This window comes from Haemaphysalis longicornis, unplaced genomic scaffold (assembly GCF_048455015.1).
Source record: "Haemaphysalis longicornis isolate Haplotype H1 unplaced genomic scaffold, Haemaphysalis longicornis Haplotype H1 scaffold_9, whole genome shotgun sequence".
In the NCBI taxonomy this organism is placed as follows: domain Eukaryota; kingdom Metazoa; phylum Arthropoda; class Arachnida; order Ixodida; family Ixodidae; genus Haemaphysalis; species Haemaphysalis longicornis.
In genome coordinates this window covers 136,753,952-136,781,242 of record NW_027526460.1, presented here as the reverse complement: position 1 = coordinate 136,781,242, position 27,291 = coordinate 136,753,952, and the positions used below count along the sequence as shown (strand labels likewise).

General features: G+C 48.1%; 1 protein-coding gene across 3 annotated transcripts in view; it reads right to left on the bottom strand.

Annotated features, from left to right (window-relative positions):
* Window positions 1–7,541, bottom strand: part of LOC144151715 (uncharacterized) — a 55,775-nt gene extending 48,234 nt beyond the window's left edge. For 2 of the 3 annotated variants that reach the window (XM_077682835.1, XM_077682838.1), the window contains exons 1-2: window positions 7,415–7,541; window positions 2,193–2,339 (exon numbers count right to left, since the gene is read on the bottom strand). In XM_077682835.1, coding sequence (XP_077538961.1) covers window positions 2,193–2,339; window positions 7,415–7,534 — 267 coding nt within the window. In that variant the 5' untranslated portion in view covers window positions 7,535–7,541. Of the gene's footprint in view, window positions 1–2,192; window positions 2,340–5,926; window positions 6,099–7,414 lie in introns of those variants that run through there. The other variant, XM_077682836.1, reaches the window with a different exon arrangement.
* Between the last annotated feature and the right edge of the window lie 19,750 nt (window positions 7,542–27,291).

Sequence of the window (27,291 nt, the reverse complement as noted above, 5' to 3'; positions counted from 1 at the left end):
AAGAGTACGTGTGTTTATTCATCGGTTATACTAACAATGATCTTTCAACAGTCACTCGACCAAGGTTGCCTGCCCGCTGAATGGAAGATCGGGAAGGTGACTCCATTTTTCAAAGCTGGCAACCGCCATGACCCTCTAAATTACCGACCTATATCCCTTACCAGTATACCGTGCAAAATATTAGAACACATCTTATTTTCTAACCTTGTAGACTTCCCCGAATCTAATTCATTTTTTACCCTAGCACAACATGGTTTCCGAAAAACATACTCCTGCGAGACCCAACTGGCATCTTTTACACATAAACTGAACGTTATACTGGACCACTCTTCCCAGGCCGACTGCATATTTGTAGATTTTTCTAAAGCGTTTGACAAAGTTTCCCACAGTTTATTAATGCATAAATTACTTCAACTAAACCTTGACCGGAAATTACTAACCTGGATTGAATTCTTTCTTAACAATCGCTCTCAGTATGTCGCAGCTAACAGGGTGAATAGCCGCCGCACCGCTGTTCAGTCTGGAGTACCGCAAGGGTCAGTGCTTGGTCCTCTTCTTTTTCTTATTTATGTTAACGACTTACCTGCGTGTCTTTATTCTCATGTACACTTATTTGCTGATGACTGTGTAATCTTCCGTGAATTAACCTCCGATGCCGACGTAACTGCTCTTCAAACTGACCTTACTGCTGTCTCAACTTGGTGTCAAAAATGGTTAATGAAACTCAACGTCAACAAGTGCAAAGTTATGAGAGTGTCTAGAACAACTAATCCACCTCCTACCTACTATCTTAATAATCTTGCATTGGATACCGTTTCTAGCTATAAATATTTAGGCTTACACATAACCAGCAATTTAAATTGGGCAATCCACACTGAACACATAATTGCTAAAGCAAACAGAATGCTTGGGTACCTACGTCGCAACTTTGCTAAAGCTCCTTCTTCCTTAAAACTCACCCTCTACAAAACACTGATTCGCCCCAAATTAGAATATGCTGCCTCGGTTTGGGATCCTGTATATGCTAATCTAATACACTCAGTCGAAATGGTTCAAAATAATTCTGTCCGTTTTATTCTCTCTAACTATAACCGCACCGCCAGCATATCAGCAATGAAATCTAGCTTGAATCTCCCATCTTTAGCATCCCGCCGTCAGATTCTTCGATTGTTTCTTTTCCACAAAATATATCACCATCCCCAATTACATAAAGAACTTATATCCCTACCAGATTATATTTCACCTCGTCTAGATCATCGTCACAAGGTCGGAGTCCCATTATGCAGAACAAATGGCTGCTACACATCGTTCCTACCACGCACGAGCATTGAATGGAATCACCTTCCCGCATCAATAGCAACTATCCGAGATCATGAATTGTTTAAAAACGCTATTGGCTAAGACTGTATGAGTAGGAGCCGCACCACTGTAATAACATGCATATCAACTGCTGCATTTCTGTACTTTTTCCCCCCATGTGCAAGTACCACTCCCCTCTGTAATACCTCCCGGTCTTGAGGGTACCAATAAATGAAATGAAATGAAAAAGCACGTTGCCGCTCGGTTCGCCATCATGGTTGCCTGCGCTCGTCTTGGCAGCATACTCATAAATCGTAGAGCGAAAAAGCTGCGCTTCGAAATATTCAACGAAATTATTAGCAAAGACGTTCCCCTTTGCAATATTTCAAGTGATGCCGGTTCGTCTGGGATAGCGAACATATACTCCCCAAAAATCGGTTGGTCACATGGTCCCTTTAAGTGGTTGACCCGGCCGTTAGCCCGCGCACTTAAACGGTACCTCGTTCGAGGGCGCACGGTAATGCTAAGTGCTAATAATACCCACAATGAACACTATGGCATATTTTAAAATTCCCCAAGGGGGCATTTTGGCCCGAATTTTACTTCGTTCCGCTTTATAGTAGTTCCTCCTCTCAACCAAATGGGCAAAACATCTCATATCACGTTTCGGTTCGTTCGCGCCGCACCTAGTCGTGTGTAAGTTTAAAACAATGTGTTATTATTGAGATGTATGTTCAACTGCCAGGTCGCACTCATAGTTAAAATCCCCGTGAACCTTGGGCAGGGTAAGTATTGCGACACAATAGGCACCACCAGAGTGGGTGAAGGAGTGCCACATGTGACCTTCAAGGCCAGCTTAACCAACGTTGCTGCTAAAGAATGCAAATGCTTACCTTGTCAACGCCGAAGTACCAGTCCTTGAAGCCAGACGCCATCCGAAATGAGCAGCACACCAAGAAACTCAGCAGTATGGCACCAACCGCTTTTCGCCCTGTGCTTGGCATGCTGTGTGTGGACTGCCAGTTACGTGCCTGCGCAAACTGTAAAAGATAAAGAACAGTGTACTGGACCGCATGGTGTTATATATATCCACAGTACTGTGTCCTTTTGCCTTTATACTAGCACTGTAAGGCCTCTAAGTAAGTGATGGAGTGCGACGTTTAGTCGGTCGCGCAGCCGTCTCCGTACACCGACACAAGAATCGATGATGATGACGTACGAGAGAACGGCATGATGATATACATGTTAAGGATGACCATTATAGGCTGTACATGAAGTACGAGATAGGCTGTACATGAAGTACGAGACAATGCACACAATGTAGAACAGGCTCGTGTGAGTGACCGTCGATTCCCAGGACGAGGTAGCGTGACAAATGCTCGCTTTACGTTTCCTATATGGACCAGGCGGCCGTTGTATGGCACCACCGTCGCTTCAGCGAACAGCGCCGGCCGTGGCGAAGCGCTCGTAAGTGGAATGCTGGTAGCGATCAGCTCAGCGTTATTGGCATGGCTTTCAGCCGTTCTGCTGATGTGTGGCTTGCAATGCATAGATACCCAGAACGACTTTTCCAGATCAGTAAATCTTGAGCGTGGAAATGAGCTCTACAAGGCATGCCATATGTCTGACTTACGCCAATACAGTCGAATCCACTTATAACGATACCGCTTATAACAATATATCGGATATAACGATGGACAACGATTGCACCGTCCAATTTTGTATTGTTTCTATGGTAAAATAACCCGCTTATTACGATGCTCCCAAACCGCGATATCGGATATAGCGATTGAATCCGCTTACCGCGTGCGCCGAAAATGCGAGCTGCCGCCGTCGCTGGCGCCGGCACTCGGCGCCGACAGCACGCGACGCGCCTTGCATCCCGTCCACCCCTCAGAAAACGAGTCGACTGCGCCAAGCGAGAGGAGGAGCAGCTTTTCTTCCCGACTCCCCTCCCGGAGCCGCTGCTTTGGCCTCGTCCGCGCGTACGGCCGAACCAACGTTCGGCTGGTTCGGCCAGTTCGGCTCGTATTGCTCGCAGCTCGCAAGTTTCCCTCGCCTTTTCTGCGCGCCGAACTGAGTGCTTTTTTTTTTCTCCGCATCTGCCTCCGTTCAACGTTTCACCAGTTTCACTGCGGAGTCGGACTGAACGTTCGGACGCATGGCCGATTCGCCTGCGGCGCTGCGGCGAGCATCTAATTGCCTGGAGCAATTAGATGCTCTCGAAAAAGATGTGTGTCAGCTTCGCGTGAAGCAGTCAAAGCTGACTGACTATGGCTTTTCTGCAAACGAGTAGTCGCATTACCTCACTTGCATGCTAATAAAATGTTTTGATCTCTCTTGTGGCTTTTTTTTTCTCGACCCGCTTATAACGATTATCGGTTATAACGATGGGATTTTCTTGGCACATGGATATCGTTATAAGTGGACTAGACTGTACTCTGTAATTACAAATAGCAGACGATGCTCAAAGCGCAAAGCTGGCAGTCAAGCTGGAAGTGCAAGTCCGTTCTTTCGTGCAAATGTTTCATACTTGCGCGCAGTATGGCGAAACGAGGAATATATTGCAGCTAAATGTTGCTACAAAGCGGGTGTGTGCAGCCTATCCAGGAATGCTGCGGCGCTGGCCTTTGTCAGTTGATGACAAACGGCGTCGTGCACAAGCGAAAGACAAATTTGTGGCATGCATTCTAAGATTTACCTCAAAACAGAAATTGTTATGTATGGCGTTTACGTAACTTTATTACTACGGTACGAAAGTCTTTAATTTCACAGAAATACACGTAATACAATAATCAGGAATTGTTTACAAAATGAATACCGCATGATAGTAGAACGTTATTGCTTCTCGTGGAAAACCATTGCTTTACAAGGACTCCAATCGTTGCTCGATAATGGTTGGTTGGTTGGTTAATGGTGGTTTGGTTGGTTGGTTAATGGTTTTCCAAAAAAACAAGTCCTGCTGGGCTGAAGGACGATAGACTGGAGGGTGCCATACAAACTTGCCCTCAGTTTTGCAACGGAATGCTGCGATCGTTTTACAAGCTGCCACCTACGCTTAAGAAATTATGCACTCCTCCCTCCAACGATGATGATGGTTTATCGCATAGTTCTGTCGTGTGGGTTGCATTGGTTGCTTCTCGATTTAAACTTTCCCTGATTGAGGTTTGAATTAAACCAGTGCGCAGTTTGGTATTTTTATCCCACGTCCTTCACTTTGACCATTTCTCATTCGATTTCGCACGCAGAATTCTTCGCCTTCAACTATAGTCTTCGTTAAACACAGGGCTGGACGATTTTTGTGTTTAATTTTGCACCTCCATGCCCACCTCTGCAAACCGTAACTGCTTCCAGCGTGTCGGAGATGCGTCTGTGCTGTAGGACTCGGCCGGATGCACCCCTATTTGAGGCTGTTACGTCCGGCAGCTAGGGATCTTGCAGTGTTCGGCGTAGCACGCGCGCGGTGCTATCTCTTGATAAGATCTGCGCCCCGTCTGCACGACGGTGACGTAGTGTGCGCCGGCTTCATAAGCCGGCAGCCCACCTGTGTGTGCTTCTTCGTGACTTGTACCAGAGTCCTTCAATGCTTCTCTGGTAACGAAACTCCCGCCCAAGTTTCGTACGGGGACAAAGGCTACCGCGAGGGGCGCCAACGCAAAAGGAGGGCATCGGGCGGCCGCCGCTGCTCTGTAGCCAAACCGGCAGGCAGGAAAGCTGTAGCAGCATGCCCGTTCGCACCAAATTTTTTCGCCCCTCACAAAATGACAAGTCCATTTGAGCGGCCCACGACACGTAAAGCAAAATAGAAACTGCTGATAAGACGGCGAGCGTCTGTTTTATCTTACTCCGTGGTTCGTTCCCTGCCAAACGCGCTCTGACCACGCCCCCTGCTGCACTCCGATCAACGCCAGCGCCGCGGCGAGGCCTCCCTGGGCAGCGTACGAAGCTGTCCCATAGCGTGACGGCGAAGTTTCTACCAGAAAGACATTGAAGGACTCTGCTTGTACTTTGTGCTGACGCCAGTCCATGCGTCGAATAAAGCAGTAAGCCACTGATGCCGTGTGGTCGTGCTCCCGTCATTTCCAAACCCAACAATGGCGACAAGGATGGGATGGATTCAACGCAGGGAGCGATGACAACGGGACAACCAACTACCATGGCGAGTAGCAGCGGGGTTCTCGTCGACCTTTCGGAATTTTCGCCGGAACAAGTTGACTTCGACGTCTACGTTCAACGCTTCGAAGGATTCGCAACTGCAAACAAGATAGAGAAGGCAACGAAGCAGCAGGCGTTCTTGGCACTCATTGGGGAGGCCGCGTTTACAACGCTTCAAAAACTGTTGTTTCCGAACACTCCTGCAGAAAGCCAGCTTCGAAGATGTTGTGAAGACCTTGCGAAAGCACTACACACCGAAGCGCTGCGTGGTAGTGGAAAGGTACAAGTTCTACCGTCGAGACAAACGCCCCGGTAAAGGAATCAGTGACTTCGTCGTGGAGCTCAAGAGGATGGCAGCCACGTGCAACTTCGGCACGTTTGTGGAAGAGGCGATTCGAGACCGCTTCATCGTGGGACTACACAACGACGCCATCCGGTGCAAGCTTCTCGCATCGGAAGACCAAGACCTCACCTTCGAAAAGGCCTACAGCTCCGCGTTGGGGATGGAAGCAGCGCAAGCACAGAGCAAGGAAGTGCGCAGCAACGACACAGCAGGCAGCGCCAGTGCCATGAAAAACGTCTGCTGGCCACGAAAGTCTGCAGCATCAGATAAAAAGACCTTTCCGCTTTCAAGGGCTCATGTTGCGTGTACTAGGTGCGGTAGTGCGCATGGCGGAAAGAAGTGTCCGCATTTAGCTAGCAAGTGCTATAAATGCTCTGAAACGGGACACTTGGCTAAAATGTGCAGAACTAACATTAGGTCTGTAACGAGCGTAGATGCTGCCACTGATGAGACTGTGCTGTTAAAGTGGAAACAACGCCCAAACTGGGGGCGTATTTTGTAAGCGTAGTGATTGACGGCAAACAGGTCAAGATGCAAGTTCACACAGGTGCGGCAGTCTCAATAATGAGCGAGAGCGAGTTTCGAAAAATTTCCCCACAAGCAGTGTCAAAAGACAAACGTAAGGCTAACAGCCTACAACGAAAGGTCGATACCAGTAATAGGGCGTGTTCAGGTTCGTGTAACCTATGAAGGGAAGGACCACACTTTGCCGTTGATCATTGCGCGAGACGTCAAGGGTCTTGTTATGCCGAATTTGCTGGGCCGGGATTGGTTATCGCAAGGGCGCCTAAACTGGAGACTAGTGACGTCCGTAAACACGGTCAAAACGGAGATGTCGTTGAAACAAAAGTACGGTGGCGTGTTTGAAAAAGGGTTTGGCGTCTTCAAAGGTTTCAAAGGAAGCTTGGTGTTGAAGGAAACTGCCGAGCCAATTTTTTGCAAAGCGAGGCCAGTGCCTTGCGCGCTTTACGGAAGCGTAGAAACTGAGCTAAAAAGCTTGGAAAAAGCCGACGTTATCTACAGAGTCCCACACAGTGACTGGGCAAAACCCCTAGTAACAGTTTTGAAAGACGACAAAAGTGTGAGGCTTTGCGGTGACCATCGGGTGACGGTAAATCCGCATTTGAAGATAGATCAATATCCACCTCCACTGCCTGAAGATATTTTTGCAACGCTAGCAGGGGGAACAGTTTTCACTGTTTTAGACTTGTCAAAAGCATATCTGCAACTAGAGCTTGACTAGCACTCCTAGGAGATTCTGACGGTGAACACACACCTGGGGTTGTTTCGGTTCAAACGTCTGCATGCCCTACGGCCTGGCAAGCGGCCTGGCAAGACGACCTGGCCTGGCCTCCTGCCTGGCAAGACGACGTACTGATTTCCGGCGAAACTCAAAAGGAATGCGCAGAAAACACTGAACGCGTTCTAAAGCAGCTTCAAAAGCATTGCATTCGCGCAAATGTCGCAAAATGCAAATTTTTTTAAAGCAGCGTTCGATATCTCGGGCACCAGATAAGCGGCAAAGGGCTGAGGCTGTACGGAACGTGTCTCAGCCACAAAACGAAAAGGAGCTACGGGATTTCTTGGGTCTTTTGAACTTTTACGGAAAGTTCTTACCAGCTGTTGACGAAATGCTCGAACCCTTGCATAAATTGCTAACGAAAGAAAATGACTGGAACTGGTCCCAAGAATGCCAAGAAAGTTTTGAGTGTTGCAAAGAGCTCCTCTACGACGCATCAAAGCTACTGAGGCTAACTTGTGATGCATCTGCGCATGGCGTGGCTGCCGTTATCTCTCATGTTGTAAAACGGGGAAGATAGAACGGTGGCGTACGCTTCGTGAACGTTGAATCCAGCGGAAAGAAACTATGCGCACATTGAAAGAAAAGCACTTGGAATCGTGTTCGGCATACAGAAGTTTCATAAATATCTGTATGGGCGAATGTTCACTATCTTGACGAACCATCAGCCGCTGACCTAGATTTTCGACCCAAAGAAACATGCAAATTCTGGTGCAGCAGCAAGCCTGCACCGCTGGTCAAATTTGCTGGCTAGTTATCAGTATTAGATTGAGTACCGAAAGGGTGGCTCGATTGGAAATGCAGATGGCTTGTCAGATTTAAATTGCCTCGGAGGTCTACTGACGAAACGGTGAACTACTTTTCACCCATCCCATACATGCCACTGACGGCTAAAGAAGTATCCAAAGAAACTGACAAAGACGAACTCAGAATGATTCGCGAAATGATGTGGCAGGGTTAGCCTAAAGCAGTCGACAGAGCGCTAGAGCCATATTTTATCAGAAGGTATGAGCTTTCCTTAGAAATGAACTGCCTTCTTTAGAACAACCGCGTAGTCATTCCCAGTTCGTTGAGGAAACACATCTTAGACCTACTGCACGAAGAGCACCCTGGGATTAACAAAACGAAGATGTTGGCTCGAGGAATGGTGTGGTGGCCTAACATCGACAAGGATCTTGAGGAGTGTGTCAAGAAATGCAGAATTTGTGATAGCGTTCGAGCTTCGATCCCGGCCGCAACATTGCCGCAATGGATGTGGTGTTCTAACAACTGGGAGCGCGTACACATGAACTTCGCATAAAAAGAGGGCTGATCCTTCTTGGTCATGGTTGACTCGCCCTCAAAGCGGGTGGAGGTTAAACTGATGACCAGCACGACTGCGCAGAAAACAGTTGAAGTTGTCCGCCCCGTGTTCGCGTCCTATGGTTTGCCGGTTGAAGTGGTGACGGACAATGAACCCCAGTTTGCTAGTTCGGAATTCCAAGAATTCCTTCGCAAAAATGGTGTAAAGCACACTCTGACCCCGCCTTACCATCCACAGTCAAACGGTGCCGCGGAACGTGCACTTCAGACCGTGAAAAAGGCTGTTGAAATCCCTACTTGTTGATCAAAAGACCGAGTGCGCCAGAAGCATGCAGCACAAGGCAGACAACTTTCTTTTTTCGTACCGAATGACTCCCCACTCTTTCACTGGAAAGACACCAAGTGAACTGTTTCTCGGTTGGAAATTGCGAACGCGCCTCTCCCAGCTGAAACCAGACATGACTCAAGCAATGAAAGATAAAATGAAACAGATTGAGAGTACCGCAAACAAACGTCGCGGTGCTGCTAGCACTTTTTGTGTAAGGGATGCGGTCATGGTGAAATCGGTCAGAGGGGAAAACATCACGTCGTTTCGGGGCAAAGTGATCAAGGTTCTGTCTGATGTCACATTTCTGGTTCGTGTGCAACATCGCATAAGATTTGTGCATGCAAGTCATTTGAAGGCAGCAACCTGTGTGCCTCAATGTACGAGAGAACAAGATGTGCAACCTGATTGGGTAGGTTTCCCTGAGAACAATCATCTAAGTGACTCGTGCGAAGAAACTGTCAGTAGCCGTGCTGCCTCGCCAACCCCATTTCGGCGCAGTACCTGGAGTCGACTGGCGCCTGACCGGCTGATGTACGAGTGATTTTTACCCGCCGCGGTGGCTCAGTGGCTAAGGCGTTACGCTGCTGAGCACGAGGTCGCGGGTTCGATTCCCGGCCGCGGCGGCCGCTTTTCTGATGGAGGCGAAAAGCAAAAACGCCCGTGTGTACGAGATTTCGGCGCACGATAAAGATCCCCAGGTGGTCAAAATTAATCCGGAGCCCTCCACTACGGCGCGCCTCATCGCCTGCGTTGCGTCGGCGCGTTAAACCCCACAATCAATCAACGAGTGATTTTTTTTTTTTTGCAATGAGTGATTGCATATTTTGTTGTTATGCGTATTCTGTACATGTGCTGAAAAAAAAAGTTGATGTGAACTTTTGGCTTAAGAGGGGAGGGATGTTACGTCCGGCACCTCGGCATCTTGCAGTGTTCATCGTAGCGCGCGCGCGGTGCTATCTCTTGATAAGATCTGAGCGCCCGTCTGCACGACGGTGACGTAGTGTGCGCTGGCTTCATAAACCGGCAGCCCTTTGTGTGCTTCTTCTTGACTTGTACTTTGTGCTGACGCCAGTTCATGCGTCGAATAAAGCAGTAAGCCACTGCTGCCGTGTCGTCTCGTGCTCCTGTCATTTCCAATTCTGCACCTCCATGCCCACTTCTGCAAACCGTAATTGCTTCCAGCGTGTAGGAGATGCGTCTTTGCTGGAGGACTCGAACGGATGCACCCCTATTTGAGGCAACTAGCCGCTCGTTTTGGGTTTCTTCACAAGGTCTTTCACAATTTTTTGGGTGCTCGGGAAAGAATACTTCAGTATTAAAAAGACACAGGCTCACGTTAATACTGCCACATTTTTGAGGTACCGGTGCCAGCCTTTATTCCATGCACGGGGAGAAATGGGAAGCGGAGGACGTTTTGTTGCTTTGGCTGTTGGGTGATTGAATAAATTTGGTTCTTGACAAAATGACTGCTACAAAGTGTGAGTTTACCTTCGGCTCTGAGGCCCCCATGCGGTCACAGTGTCGCTCACCAAAACACAAGACACCAAGCTCACCTGTAAAGTACCACGACGTTCCCACGGCCACACAGGAATCGATCTCGTACCTAAGTGCCTTTCTCTTCGAAACACCCATATCGAGGTATCCCAGCGTTCAGATTGGCGTGGAAACCGCAGTCATTGAAACCAGTGAAAATACCTTAGAATGGTAGAAATGAATAATAATATTAAGAGGTATTCCTACTGAGCTTACGCGGATCCATCCGCAGAGCACTGCAAAACGCGCTCATGTCAATCAAGCCCACTCCCAAACTTAAACGCGTCAAATAAATTTGCGTAGCCGTTTGTGCATTTAAGGAGAAATGAAAACTAATAATAGCAGTTTTATTCGTACTCAGAAAGGGGGGAGCCAAGTGTAGATAGCTGCAATAAGCGCTCATGTCATTGTAGCTCATGCCCAAATGTAGAAGCGTCCAAGTTTACGTATCTCTTAATGCATCTAAGAACCCAAAACATCTCTCTAAACTTCGCTTCAACGCGCATATCCGCTCACAACGCGACCAAGATATTCAAAACACAGAAACACACGGGGTAAAAACAACTGGAGGGCTCATTTCACTAACAAGGGGAGTGCCGCGTGGTGGCGCCACCCGTCCAGCTACCCGGTCCTTGAAGTGGCAACGGGTACGGCATACCCATGCAAAAAACACACAGCACCGGTGACGTGGAGGATGCCTTTTTAGAGAAACTGACTTATGGAACGATGAGTACTGACTATTGCCAGCGCGAATGGAAATCGTCTCACAGCGAGGATGGAGGGTAAAATTCGCGCTGGCAAGCATTGCTGCTGGACGTCAGTAATGCCCATAGTATATTTAATCCAATACCCACGAATCTATTTTTGGTAGCGCATATTTTATATTTAAGGCAGCAGTCGTTTGATAAGATCAGATAGACGCCATTCGGAGGAGTTTAATGTTACCATTGCGACGTAATTCGAAAAATGACCGTGGACGGGGGCCACAGCAGTGCCTGTCGTTGCTTTCGTCGTTCGCCCGCCCCTCCGATTTAGCAAGATTTGAAGGACGACTAAGATACGCGGAAAACTAGGAACGTAAGTGGCCGGAAAGGACGCAGAAATTTAAAGATTAGCTCTGTAAAGCCCCGATATGTCGAACATTATAGTGCCGTTTCTTGCCGTGTGATTCGCAACGGAGACTTCAGGACATTCGCGGTGTCAAAAACCCCTAAGGTGGAGCTATACCAACGCAATTGATGGAAAAAGTTACAGCAACAAACGAATTCAATAGTCCCTTTGGAGAGCGCTGGAATAAAAGCGAAGCAAAAACATATACCCTAACTGCCATGTTAGGCTAATCACGCAGTGCCGCTCTGGGCTGGGGATAATGTTCGCAATGTTTGCAGGAACAATTAGAATAGCGAAAGCGTTCATCGGCAGTGCTACAGGGTACATGAAGCAAACACGTACGGAACCAGCGACACGGGCCCGGACCTGTCCGGAAGTCAATTGCCCGAACGCCCATAGTGCGGGGCAGTTTTCAGGTGCGTTGCCCTTGTTGTCTACTTCCCTGTTCATTGACTCTTCGCCTAATGGCCGATACAGGATTTCCGTCGCGCGAACGTGGAAATGTTAGCGCATTCGCCAATTGTTTTTTCCTAGCTGGTCCTGTTTTCAAGTTGGCGGTATTCACATTTGGTCATTCCACTCTAGGAAGGACGACCAGCGAAGCCGTTATGGGTTGTTCTAAAACGTGTAAATTGTATGTATGCGTGGCTATAGCCAGAAGCGATTAGCCTGGCTGGAAGGAGCAACTGTCTAGTCTACAAACACTTCTACAACCATAGTTTTTTACGATATACACTATAGAGAGGAAACTGGCGCTAGCGTCTATGCGGCTCTCAACAACGCCGTCTGTGTCGTCATGGGTCGCCATTACACCATGCGCTCGCCTTAGTTTCATCATTGGATTGGATTGAAACGTTTTAGTGGCCGTATATTTGAACACAGCGCCAAAAAATGCAAAGAATACTACGTATTATACAAGCGAAAAATGAAACAGGCTGTTTAAAAGCTAAGAAATAAAAAGAAAGCAAATGAAGAGCATTTTTCTCGGAACAGTTGTGCCTACTATACTGGAGACCAAGCAGTGAACAACAATGTTAATATTTTGCTGGAAACTATCTCTTACGTTATTATTCCGGAGACCAAGCAGTGAAGAACAATGTTAATATTTGGTTGGAAACTATCTCTTACATTATTATTTTGTTATATGAAATAATAAGTTGTTTGAAGAGCTTGGAAATATTTTAGAGCGTGCTTATGAAAACGTCGCCTTCGTGGCGAACCGGTGCTGTTGGTTCATACTTGACGAAAAAGGAAAACGTGGCGTTAAACAGCCGTGAGCGAAGACAAGACATGGACGGCTGCAGGCGCCCGTATCTTTCCTATCTAATCTTCGTCGAAGTACACTTGGTTTCTTTTTTTCGTCAGCTACAATTTTTGCGTCGGGATCCCGCTCAGTCATACGTTCCTTCGACTCCGGCACGACCAACGTTGGTACGATCACTCACTGCCTGCTCTTTCACCAAGCACGCATTTGCCATGGCTCACGACTACCACAGCCAAGGGGGCATTTCGGCTACCTCGCAGCTCGTACACGTGTAAATGCGTAGTGAAGAACGCAAATCCAAAAAACCGCTGAAGAATAAAATTGTCATGCCAAGCCCAAGCCAGAAGCTGGGATCTCACGACGACAGGTATTTTCTGCTGCAGTTTGCTTTCTGGTGTCATTTGTCAGGGCACCCCCTCAGAAGGGATGCATCAACCCGTCCCCCCCCCAAGAAAAAAAAAAGGGGAAGAAAAGAACAAATAAACGACAATTTGAAGTGCGCGTCAGGACCGAACCAATGAACGAACGCCGCGCCTAAACCCGTAGGCATCACGGTCAAATATGGCAGCGCACTGGTCAGCCAGTCAGAGAACGCCGTGCAGGAGGCCAGTGGCGTGATGACCACATATGGGAACGAAAAGGCAAGGAGCCAATGAGAGTGCGCCGCGATCAAGCCCAGAAAGGTTAAAAGCCGGGCGCATAAGGAGCAGGGAAGAGGCGAGAAACCAGGAGGCGGAAGCAGCCAGTGAGTTTCTACGAACTACACTCTTAGGCACAAAGGACTAAAATAGGGACTAAAATACAGCCGTTAGTCTTCGCGGGCGACCGTTCATCTTCAAGGGGAGTATCTGCGGCAGAGTACGTGCCGTGTGCATAAATGCGGACTAACTGTTCGTCCCCGCCGATCTATAAGGAGTAACGGGAAGACGAAACGCATGCAGTTATCCTCTTTGCGGCGTCGTTAACCCCCTAATGCCGTCGTCGTTGCCCTTTCGCGCATATGTCTCTGAACAGTTTTATATTTCCAAAACACAAGCCATAGTCACTGGGTGCTTTAGATGGTGCCACCGGAGAAAATATTGATGTTAGTTATAAGAAAATCGCCTAGGGTTAGTGGAGCGGCGGGTAATGGCAAGGAGCGGCGAAGCGCGATTGCCATACGCTTCTCGGCGAGGTTTTGTTGATACGCTGTGTTGCATACAATTCGTGCGAGGTAATAACGGCCTATGAAAGCTTTCAAGCGCCTTAACAGTAACGCAAAAAGTATATATATATATATATAGTGACAATAGCAAAAGGGGATTCCTGAGCCTAATGAATATGTATATGTTTAACAGACGAGAAAAAATGCATGTTGCTGATGACAACTGCAAAACAAAAATGCTCGCTACACGTAAGCGTCTCGAAGTTATCTTTTACACTCGGTACATAATTGCCTTGGGCACCAAAGCTATGACAATGCTGCAACTGCTGTAAAACCCGCTTGCATTTCCCAGTCGCAATCATCTAGCGACGCAAATTTGAAGAATTCAGGCTAAGCAACACCGAATTCGCTTTCGCCGATGCAGGAAAATATGGCATGTTTCCTTATTCTGACACTCACACAGACGACACCTTTCACATACGTTACATAGAGCGCTTAACATATGTATCGAACACTAAGAAAGCACTTAGCTTGCGCTAATTTGTGCGGAAACAAATGAGTCGTCCGATCGCCCAGCTACCTATCTCAACTAGGCGATGACGAGTTGATTGTTATTTACGAGAAAAACTGTGGTTGTGAGGCTCTACTTCGAATCGAACTGAGCAATAGTCCCTAAATCTAGCAAAGCGCTAAGCGCAAGGCGGAAAACCCGGTCACGTTCGCTTGCACAGATAAAAATTCGTGCACCAGTTGCAATGGATCTGTTGCGTTATGCACAGAACTACACGCTGTATGATGATGATGATTCCTATTGGTTTCCCTTTGAAGCGGGGTGATGACATGTCATCTTACCAAAAAAGACTAATATAACCATGTTTTACACTCTTGGTTTAATACTAGCGCTGCTTAGGGCAGGCACTAAAGCTTATTACGCCCGAAATACTTTCTTTTCCCTGTTACAGGTGGTAACTGTCCTAGGCAATATTCCCCTCTCTGCTTTTCGTCCACCAGCATTCTAATCTTCTTTTCGTCCCCTCGACAGCCTTGAAGTTAACTTCCTCTCTGATACCCTTAAATCCTAGGGCTTCTGAAAGCCCACTATTCCCTTCATGTAGATTTGGATGGATACCCTCACATTCTAACAGTATGTGCCGCATAGTTTCTGTTTCTTTTCCGCAGACCACACATACCCCATCATTTTGTGAATACTTCCTCACAAAACTCTTAGTTCGCAGGCAACCTGCTCTAGCCTCAAAAAGCAAAGCACTGCCCTGGGAATTATCGTATTAATCGGGAATTATCGAATTATCAGGAATTATCATTAATTATCAGGAATTATCGAATTATCGTATTATCGTATTAATATTATCTACCACCTGGCGGCGTGGTCCAGCGGATAGCGCGTCGGGTTCCTTGTGTATATTTCCGGGCGTCAGGGGTTCGATCCCTGCCGGTGCCGGAATTTCTTTCTTTTTTCTGCACTCTACGCAGTTCGTTCTTGGGGAGTATCGGAACGGACCATCCGAGTGGGGGACTAACCGTTCGTCCCCTCACAGTTAGTCCCCAAAGGTACTAATGATTGTGGCAGAGGTCGTTAGTCCCCGAAAGGACGAACGTTTAGTCCTTTTTGCCTAAGAGTGTAGCCAGGGGTACTCGGCCAGGCAATCGACTATGTCTACCAATCCTGGGCGGGAGCGGGCCGACTTGGAATCGGCTGCGGCATCCTAGGCTCACTACGAACCTGTGTCTTTGTGGCCCCAGCGTTGTCGGTCGGACACCTGCGGCCAACGTCTACGCTTCGTCGACCTTCGACTTCGACGGCCCCGAAGGGCTACGTTCGTGCCGAGACCTACCTGGGACCTCCAGCGGAAGCGGCTATTAGGGGGTGGCCACAGAGGAAACGTCAGGACGCGCGAAGCCCACGCCGTCCAGGGAATGACCGAGCGCATCGAACGCCGGCATCGAATCGAGACGAGGACGGCTACCATCGAGTCGCGCCCTCGCAACCGTGCGACACGTCAGCGCCGACGACAGCGGGGCAGGCCAGTCCATTAGGGGCGCAACCGTAGGATAAAACTAAAGAGTTGTGGTTCGAACGCAATTAAGTAGGGCTGAATGGAATTAGTGTGTTTGGACTAATTGTGTAGAACTTTGTTGCAGAGATTTTTGGGTTTTGCTTTAAACTGTATTTTGGGATATTTAGTTTGAGTTTTGACTGTTTATAGAATGTTGGCAAATGATTTCTGGAGGGCCTTGCGTTAGGGTTTTTCAAGTGTGCATTAAATGTGTGTTGTGTTAAACATGTCAACCGCTTTCACGCGTATATCTCTTTGAGCTGGTCAAGACGACCTCACCATCCGTCACGTGATATCTAGTATACCTACTTACTAAGACTCTGTGTTCAACACAAAAAGCTGATCGGCGCCGCCGGCGCGAAAGCGCAGTGAACGCGCAGAGTTCGTGGTGGTCGGAGCTCGAGCGATAGCTCATCATTCACGCAGAGTGCGCCCATTGAAGATGCATTTTCTGAAGAGATGCGACCTATGTCTACGAGATTTTGACGGTAGGGCAAATAGAATTGGTGCGCGCATCAGCTGTGCGCAAAGCATTAACAGCGTCATGCTTACACCCGGTTTGAATGAATTTACTATGTCCCCCACAGTACACTGCGGTATGCAAATTTTGTCAACTAGGTAAAACATTTAGTTCTGGAATGCGCTCACAAAACAGCCCTACCACCCCTCTCAACCTGTTTATTTCCTGAGCTTTGGGTGGCACTGTTGACCAGCTGCCAACTAAAGGACCAGGCTCTCCTGGCGACACTGGCGAAGATTGACAACTTGGGTAACGCATGAATTCCCGGACTAGGGTTGCGAGCTCATTAAAATGTTTTCTCTTTCTCTGCCTCTCTCTCTCTCTCTCTCTCTCTCTCTCTCTCTCTCTCTCTCTCTCTCGCGGGCGCGGCTTCCCCACGACGTAAGTCTTGGACAAGCATGCCAGCTTCAAGGCAGCTGTTGGAAACTCGTCCTTTAGTTCCTCGGCCTCTTCGAGCCAACAAGTCCTGAGAAATTCAGGAGAAGGTCTGGTAAATTTACGTAACCACCAAATTATATATTATTGGGGTGGGGGGTGGACGTGAAGGCTAAGGCGCCGAGTCGTTGGATGAAGGCCACAAAATTAGCATCTCTTCCATAGAGTGTTGCACTCCGATCACCTGGAGGCACTTGGAAACACTTTAAGAAAAATACATGCTCGAATACAAAAAAACTAACGCAAGGAGCAGTTGTCCTGACGACAGGTGCTCGAGGGAAAAACAATTTATTTCTGTCTATGCACTCCAAAGGCCCTGGTCCACTGTGCGTGACCTAATTCGATGAAATGTCCTGGGTGAAACGCCTTTCGACCAAACAGCGCTCGATGGAACGGCTTCATTGAAGTGGCGCTCGACGTAAAGGCGTTCTGAGCACCTACCGTCGTCCCCCACCCATTGTGGGCCCTAGGCCATTGTTACGAATCCGGCACATCACGTACAACGCCACGAATGAACGTTACCAGGCAACGTAGTTCTGTCCGAGTGCAAAACTCCTCAATCGTGACCCTCGACGGGAAGAATTCTGCACAAGCAAACAAAACGTGCAGCGAGGCAACGCTCAGGGCAATCGGTGTGTATGTATATATGTAAAGGTGAAGGCTGCGGCGTTCGAATCCTGTCGCCTGCTACCGTGTGTAACTAAGCGGCGTTTGCCCCGCCTTTAGCGCTACCACTCGCATTAGCGAGACGATGTTCAATTTTACGGCGGAGCGTACCTTTCCTGCACGTGAAGAATTAAAACTCAGAAAGTCATCAGTTGAACAAGGATGGCAGAATTCGCGTAATGCGGTACTGACAAGATATATACGCGATTACCTTTTTTAACGGCTGCCCATTCTTTTTATTTCAGATGAGAATCGCGCTGTTGCAAAACTTCCGGCAGTTGAGGGACCAAATGGTATTTTGATTAGAAAGAAAGGCGTTTCAGTGAAAGGGCCGCACGAGCGCAAGCTTGCTGTTTCAGAGGGACAATCACATTTGTGCAGCGCTCATTCACTCGTTCAGGTAAATTCAGCTGCGCTGCTGCGATTTATTGCAAATAAAGTGGCTGCAAAGATGCTTCGTTTCAAAGGTGCTGCTCTCGAATGAATGATATTTCAGATTGATTAGAATACGAACTGCATGATAAGGACAGTACTGGCGGATAAGGGAAAAAATGATGTTTTCGGTCATAGCGATTTTCCGGTTGGAGACTCACAACCTTACTTGTTCAATGTTGTGCAACTAATTCTGTTCCCACAGTTATAAATCCATGACTACCAATGATGGCTCTGTATTGTTCGCCGTTACTCCAGTGAGGCGGTTCTCCACCTCACTCGCACCTTTGTCGCGCCTTTTACCTTTTCCCGCGCCTTCTTTCACTGCGCGCGATACAAATGAGGCGACAATTGCGTTGTTTTAAACAGCGGACGTAGTGAAGCTTGAGATCTGTCATTGCGCATCGTTAACAGACAACTATCACAATGTTCGTGGGAAAAAGCTCAGACGATAAGTTAGAGGTAAAACTCCTAGGAGGCGAGGATCCGAAAAGCAGTGCGCCTATCACTGCTCGAACCCTGCATCTCTTCGCCCTAAAAACCGCCACGTGACTGCTGGGCCACGCCAAAGGCCCGACGGGAACGGGGTTCACAGCGACGAGAAACAACATGTGCAGCCATTTGGAAAGAAAACAAAGAAAAGAAAAAAATCATGCACACCTCCGTCTAATGACGATGATAGGTGAATGTGAAGCTTTCATCTGACGGATTCCTTGGTCAGTCAATCCCACACTGCGAGTATGTGGTACCCTAGAGGTATGCACCACTTTTCTAGAAGACCCACAGCAGCACTCGAGTGTGCACTTCGTAGTCCTAACGTTTGGGCTTGGCGTGTACGGCGCGAATCGGTACCTGCTGCTGGGTGTTCACTAAGCAAGTTTTGAGTGGGTACAGGTTTGGGGTGTTAAACCCGAAGATGTTACGTTAGGCTTAACGTCCTAAACGTCAAAAACGGCAAACTTCAAAGACGTTAGGCCTACCGTCTTGTGGCTAACTGCCTTAGGGCACACAGGGGAATGCCATCCTTCTCTGGATGGATTCTTTGGTTGCCGTTTGAGTTTTCCAAACCGCTTCGAATCTGTCGAAATGGAGCAATCGGATAGAGGCCGGATCCATAACGCGGGAGCCAAGGTCCGTTTCCGGTCACGGAACGGGGGAGAGAGAGAGAGAGAGAGAGAGAGAGAGAGAGAGAGAGAGAGAGAAAGCTAGGCGAACACGTATACGCTTCACAATAAGAGAAAATAGAGTGAACCCTCAAGGTGACGGGAATTGAGCGCGCAATACGCGTAATTAAGACTCTTGCCCTGCTAAGACGCTTAGGCCATGCGGATACGAGGGACACCCAACAATGGCTCATTACCGTACTCTGTCGCATCAATAAAGTAGCGCACAGACAGAGGGTGACTGCGCGTGCCTACTGCTCCAATGTCCCGCGGATCGTGGTGGTGGCACCGCTCAGTTAGAAATTTACATGCAAAAAGATACGGGGCAGTACCAGCACATATATCCCGCGGAGACAGAGATGCATTTGGTCTATCGTCACGCACGTTTTCTACTAATAACGTCTTTTCAACACTATATGTGGGGCGGTATTCTCGAGTTTTGTTCCTTTTGCGTCCCTTTCAAAAGTGTCCCTTTTGGCAAGCCCTGATTGGCGAAAAGCAAACCACCGGAAGTGATGTAACGCAAGCGCGGCAAACCTAATGCCAACGCTCACTGCTTAACCGGAAGAACGTCACGATGAAAGGGATTCAAAAGGGACGTTTTCAAAAGGGACAGTTGCGAGAATACCGCCCCTGCTGTGGATTCGGACTGTCTTCGCAAACGGTACGAGCCAGGCGAACCAATACTTTACCATTCTTTCGTAAAAAAAAAACGAGATATGCCCGAAAGCTTTGATTTGAAAACTGCGTAAAAAAGTGCGGCAGAATGTCGGCTAAAAGTGCGACCAACCTTCGCTGAAAGTGCCTTTAATCTGTCGTCAAACATTCGAACAGTCAATTCGCCAACATAGAACGAACCCATGCGCCTATTGTTTGCGCACTAAGTAAACGCATCTACGAAAGGTATAAATGTGTACGAATGCGCAGTTTATGAGATAACGGTGTACTATGGTACTTCTTCATGATCGATGTGTTTATTGCCTTATCTTTCCTCTCTTCGGGATTTTCTATACTCGGTTACAACTCAAGAATGGCACCACCTCATGGAGTGTATCATGCCGCCAAAGAGCCGGACCCGTGACGTCAGTGCGCGCGCGTTTTGGAAGGGGTTTGCTATGAATGAGTGATATCATCTGCCTTGTGTCACGCAGTTTGTTTGTCGTCACTGGAGTCGTTTAGAAGCATGTTAAGTCCACAAAATCATGGGAACGGCTCACGCCATGTTCAAAAGATTCCGAGTAACGCCCTACTTCCGCCGCGCGAAGAAACATCCGGCTACGGTGATAAGGCACAGCGGCAACTTCCGGTGCCGTTCTTAAGTTGTCACCGAGTATAGTAACGTTTTTGACACCACTGCAGCAGCTTTCCCGCATCCGCCGTTTGTCCAGAGATCTTGCCAGAGGTTTCCGGTCAACCAACGACTTTGTGGAGAAAAGCCTAATTTTTTTTACAGGTCGCAATCGGTGCCTTTAAGAAAGCTTTAGCTATATGACAGATCTGCCAATGAACTCCGTAAATTGTTGTTGACTAGCGAATCTGTATTTAGGACACGACGGTACGACAGTACGAGATTATTTGCATAACATCTCAAGGCATTTTTTTTTCTGACTGCAGCGTCGTCGCCGTCTCGACGCCGTGTCTTGCACTTGGCGTCACAGTCCCGCTTTTCCTCCCCGGGTACTGGAACGTCTCGACAGCGATGGATACGTTCGGCAACACGGGCGCGCTCTCGTTCTCTCACCGCCACGTCGTTGACGTGGAGGCGACGGCCGGATTCTTACCGCTGCATTAGGCGTCGTTCCTCATGCGAATGCGCAACCAGCGGGGAAAGAATTGTTTTTCCCTTTGCGGCGCGCCAACAACGTCACAAGCAGGTTGCCATCGCGTGTGTCGCCGGGAGACATCCCGACATCCCGACATTCCATTTTTCTTTGTGGCTCGGCGCCGCTTGCATCCGATTGCTTACGTACATCCACCTGCCATGCTAACAGGGTTTTCTGCCGGCGTAGACACACAGTGTTTGCTCCAGTCATAGGCAGCTCCGCTGCAGAAAACGCTCTTACTTTAATGAAACGGTCGGCGCCCAGATTCTCCACGAGGAAGATGGCCAAGATCCCGAGGTAGCCGGAGACCAGCAGGAGCGAAGAAACGCCGCAAGCGTCGTAGAACTGGAACCGGCGATGGCGATGAATTAAAACTGCGCCACGAGACACGTGTCACTTCATCTTTGTGAACTTGAGTGCTCGCTTGGGGAACTTCGCAATCAAGTACGCTGTTATGTAACTACTGGTATTTTTAGTTTGGAGGTCACCAGAAAAACGTTCTTCCTAAATAGCATGCCAATGATCTATTAAAGCAAAAGTCATAGCTGTCTCATCAAATCCGAGAAATGACCACAGTCGTCGTCATCAGTATCAACTCGAATTGCAACCCGCCGCGGTGGCTCAGTGGCTAAGGCGTTGCGCTGCTGAGCACGAGGTCGCGGGTTCGATTCCCGGCCACGGCGGCCGCTTTTCTGATGGAGGCGAAAAGCAAAAAAGCCCGTGTGTACGAGATTTCGGCGCACGATAAAGATCCCCAGGTGGTCAAAATTAATCCGGAGCCCTCCACTACGGCGCGCCTCATCGCCTGCGTTGCGTCGGCGCGTTAAACCCTACAATCAATCAAAATCAATCAATCAAATCAACTCGAATTGCCCAAAATAGCCGCGGCTGTAAACAGGAAAAAACTAAAAAATGGCTGTGGCTTAGCTCAGCTAAGCCCGGATATGCGAAGCGAAAGCTTGGTTTAGCCTGATTAAGCCTTGGTTTCACCGGGTTAACCTTATATCGTGCAAGTAAGCGTGAAATGAACATGGACGAACGAAGGGAACGGGACACGGTGCTTCGTTCGTCCTTGTTCATTCCGCGCTTACATACACAATGAATGACCAACTCGCGCAAGAAATCACTCTGATTAACCTTATAGTTAGCCGTAATGGAAATGCTATTCGTCCAAAGCTTGCCTTTGTGTACGGTTGGGGTCCCGCTTCCTGCGTTTTCGATCTCGAAAGGTAGCCCAATTAAGGTTGGTGCACTGTTTCTTGTACCGACTGTCCCGGATTCGTTTGCCGCGAAATGTGATGATAACAGGTAAGCGTTAAGTGCCCCACGTTGTAGAGCACGGTACCCATGATTTCGCAAGACCAGGGTCTGGTGTGTTATCCTTTTAAAATGGATGTGATGTCTGTGTGATGTCATTCATTAGTGCAATATTTAAATTTGAGTAAGTTCAGCGAGCTTCATTCCGTGAGCCGAGTTTGTTGAATATCCCAAAGCTGTATGATGTGCATTGAAATCACCCCCGACGAGAATGGGGTTATTTCGTTTCGTATTGATGAGGTGTTGAGTCATGTAAAGGGGCCGGTGCCTGTGGAGGCGGAGTAGGCTTTATAGTAGGCGGACACCAACACTAACTTCTTAGCGTTTGGTGGCTGGGCGACAACGGCCAGAACTTTGTGGATTTTCAAGTTCGAGGCGGGAACCCGCAATTTTAGAGCCTGAATCAACGGATCGACCGATATTGCTGCATAGCCAGGGATTGCTCCTTTTCGTGGTAGGGAGCGATTTTCGAAAGTGTTGCCAGATATTTTCGGGGTATCCAAAGTTTCTTGAAGGAGGAGGTAATCTGGGCTGAGTCCTTTTACTTTGTCAGGATTTTTATCGCTGAAAAGAAGGTTTGGCAGTTCCACTGTAGGCACTTAAGCAATGGCCGAAATTATGCGCAACTCCTCTGCTGCTGTATTTCAAACTGTTACAGCAATGAAGATTCCCCTATCTTAAATGACCACATTGCCAACTTTTAGAAGCGAAGGGAATACCTCACCTAAATATACCGCTCTACTGGAAGAAGCCACAACATACTCCGACGTATCCGATATCAGTGCAAGACCCCCAGACACGACGGCGTACAATGAACCCATCTCCCCAACCTTCCAGAACAAGCACGGTAGAAATCCTTGGAAGAAATAAATGGCTCCTGGCAAACCTAGATCTCAGGCTATCCCTCATTTATCTGATACCGAAACCTAACAAGAAACAGACCTCTCCTAACAATTTTTCCAATATTCGGGCAATCTCCCTCACATCCGTCCTATGTAAACTAATCGAGAGACTCATAAGCAACCGAATAGTGCCCTACCTGGAGTATATCGAACATTTCTACACCCAGCGAAAACTTGTTGCCCTCTGAATTTCGGCACTACTGATAGTCTATCGCTGCTGCGACGCGTAATTAATCGTTCAAGCTGTTCCAGACTCCCAGACTACGTACTCGCACTTCACCTCCGAAAGCCAGTTGACTGTGTTAGCCGGAGTACCAGACTTTATGAACTTCCTAAGGCCTTCCCTAGCCAACGAGCAGAGACACGAGTTTAAAACTTCCTAGAAGCCCAGCCCAATAAGCTTCAAGGAACATTCCCAGGTTGGACAACTCGTACCTTCTACCTCGACAGAGGAGTCTCTTAAGGCTCACTGCTCAGTCCCAGACTCTTTTATCTAGCCATGACTAGGATCACACGGAACCTTCAACGAGATTCTGGTACGAGGACGACATCACAATATGGACCGAGTCAAGGCACGGAGGAGCAAAGCAAAAGCAGTGCAGACACTTGCCCGCGCCGCAGCAGTCGGTATTCTCACATATGGAGGCGAATCTTACACGTCGAATCTTACCCAACGACGCGCTCTCAATCTCCTTCATATTGCGACTCTTTGTACTATCACTAGCTTACCACGTCATACGAAAATCACAAACCTCCAATCATGGTTGCCCTTCCCCCAACTGAAAAAAATATTCATTAGCAAACCGACCAATACAACTTCAAGCAGAAACTTACTCACCAATGGTGCCATACTTACGGCCTGGGATAAGCAAGATCGCATCCCCTTACCTGATTTTCCAGTACCCATTCCTTCATGGCAACGACCTCTCCTGACAGCACCAATGACAACCCACCCCATCGCCTGCAGAACGGCTACCTCAAGACAGAAACGTGGTCACAGGCTATTCACCACGAAACAATCCGACGAAATCGACATTGATACTGATGCGAGCGGGACGCTACGAAATGTTGAAATACGTGGGTTTCCCCAGATGACAGAACATTTATGGGCACCCAGCACGCCAGAATTACTGTCACACCCACGGAAGCAGCACTACTCGCAATTACCCACGATCTTAACTACCTTATGTACGACCACCATAAACCCATATCAAAAAGATCAGAATATTAGCCGATTTCCACGAAGCATTTCAAAAACTTCGACGACCATGTTCAACGCACCCTTCAGTAAACCAAATTATCTAGCAAACGATGGCCCTACCACTCTATACCATTCATGTCGGCATAGACTGTACTCCTGATCACGATTCGGTGGCACCAGGGAATCAGGCAGCCCACGAAGTTGAGCAGGAGGCTTGCTTTTTCTCTGCTGTGCTGACCCGGAGTCAAACAGCCTTCGGAGCTTCTTCAATTCTTGGACACGACCGAAAGTACCAGTATACCGCCTGTCAACCGCATACACCCGTACCAACACGAAACGAAACTCCGACTGAAGCAACTTACTCCGAGGGATCCCGTTTCCAACCAATCATGCCTTGCAAGAACCCAAGAAATATTTATTAACAAATTCTATACAGATGCATAATTTTCACCGGATACAATCTGCAAATGGTACTACCCGCTCATCGACCGGAAATGTCCATACTATGAGCAAGCTGTCAAGGCTGATTTGCACCACCTGGTCTTGATATCCCCAAATTTTCTCAATAGCGCAATTTTTCTTCCCGACACCCAGATCCCCCAACCCACATCGACCTCCTCACATTAGATGAAAACTTCATCAATCTTATCATACACTTCGCCGATAAGAGTGGTCTAGCGCAAGTTATATACCGATGGCCTACTCCAGTGAATAGACCATGCAATGCTGTACAACCGTCCTGTAAAAAACTGATGCCGCTTCCCGACGACGACGAACCCATGACGAACGCCTTTGATTCATGAATCCTCTCCCTTCGAACTCCCCAGCGAGGTGTCTGCCTTCCCTTCGGTTTCCGAGATGCACAACTATTTCGGTTTCCGAGATGAACAGCTCGCCGGGCCATATCCGCGGGGTGGTCAGATGCCACTTGCCCAAGACGGCTCAAAGCTGCCAGCTCCCACGCTACGATCAGAGACGACGGCCCGGTCTCACTCTCCCTCTTGTTGTTGTTGCTGCTCCTTTACTGACGACAGACACCCACGTGGGAGATTTTCCATGAATCGGGGCGAGTTTTTGGGGATAACACACCACCTCATACCAGTATAAAGACAGCCTGTAGAACTGCAATGGGGAAACTATTTCAGAATTACATACTAGAACTGGGGAAGAATCAAATATTGATGTTATTTTTAGAAGAATAGGCGAAAAACGAATTTTTGAATGCTTTAACAGGACAGGCGTGTGGTCTCTGAAATATACGCGTGAATGGGCCCACCCCCCCTCTGCGACGAAACCCCGGGGATGTGGCCCCGAACGAAAGGAGCCCTGGCATCGACAGTCGACAACAAAGGGGTAAACTGGTACGGCTAGATAACGTTTCCTAATGAAAAAAAATCGCGGCAGTAAAAGAGAAAGAAAGTGATCAATTTACTCTTTTTCCGCAAGTATCCCAAAAGCTGGAGGGAGCGGTTCCAGCGCGATGCAAATAAAGATTCAGATCCAGTATTCTACATATGATGCTGGTTAAGGCAGCCTCACACTGGCGGGACTCGCAAGATTGCGCATCCTAAGTGTGGCCTAGATGGGCATAATCATCCAAGCATGTGATAGCTCCTCCTTGTGTTATAATTAGCCGTTGGTATCTGCGGAACTTTGCTAGCGCCAGGAGAAATGGAGTAGGGGTGAGGTCCATCGGAGGGCTACCTAAAGATGATCCGACTAAAGACTCAGCCGTTTCATTGAGCCACAGGCCCCTTTCACCTCGAACGCAAACGAGACGGATGTCGCGTAAATGGGGAAGCACGAGACAATTGAAGGTACGAATGAGTAATGAATTTTTGGAGACGTTCAGGGGGACTCACCAGATAAAATTCTCATTAGACTTACCACCTCATGACCCACGGGTTTAAACAGCGTCGTGTGCCAATACAAAAATGTTTTTCAATAAATGGACATGTCCCTAATATTGTCATGGGGTTAGAAGGTGGGGGTGAGCGAAGGAAGAAGAGCCCATACCCGAAGGGGGATTGGCCCGAGAAGACGATGGAAGAAGAAGCGAAGAAGTTCTCATCAGGGAACATACTGATTGAAGTTAAAAACAAAGAACAATCGGCAAACCTTCTTAATGTAACAAGGCTAGGTAACCTCCATATCATCATCACACTTCACAGAACCCTGAACAGCTTCCAGGGCGTCTTATCAGAGACTGTACTGTTGAAAGAAACTGAATCTGATCTCCTTGAAGGTCTGCGGAAGCAGGAAGTAACTGCTGTAAAGCAAATAACCATCAGGCGTGATAACAAAGAAATTAAAACTAAGCAGCTCATTCTGACGTTTGACCACAGCACACTTCATGAGTCGGTAAAAGCAAGTTTCATGCACTGCCGCATGTCGCCGTACATACCACACCTGCGCCGTTGTTTTAAATATCAACGGTTTGGGCATGGTTCCAAGTCCTCTCGTGGAAAACCTACTTCCGCAAAATGTTCAGACCATAATCATCCGACAGAAAACTGTCAGAGCACGCATGTGAAGTGCTGCAATTGTGATGGACCTGATCCAGCCTACTCTAGGTCATGCGAAAAATTCAAAGATGAAAAAAATTGTCTGCGTATCTGCTCCCTTCGTTCCAAATGTCGACAGAAGACGATAGTCTTTATCGACTTTTGCCAAGTAAATGCCTCCCTTCGCTTTCCGGCTCACCTCTCATGTTGTTCCTCTTTCGTCGCGCTCCTCTCAAGGTAAAGACGCCAAAGGTTTGCTTAACTCATTTTAAATTTACCGCGTTTCACTGCTCCAGGCCGGGTGTCTCGATGCCAACGCTGCCGTATGGCGAAGACGCGCATGATTCTAGACTTCCTACTTCAACGTTTATAGAACCGCATTTACCTCCACGTGCGTTGCAAGCAGAACGTGAAACCTATCTAGTGGAACTTTCCTAACGGTTGCCGGTTGATTTCTCAAAATGACGCCAGAAGC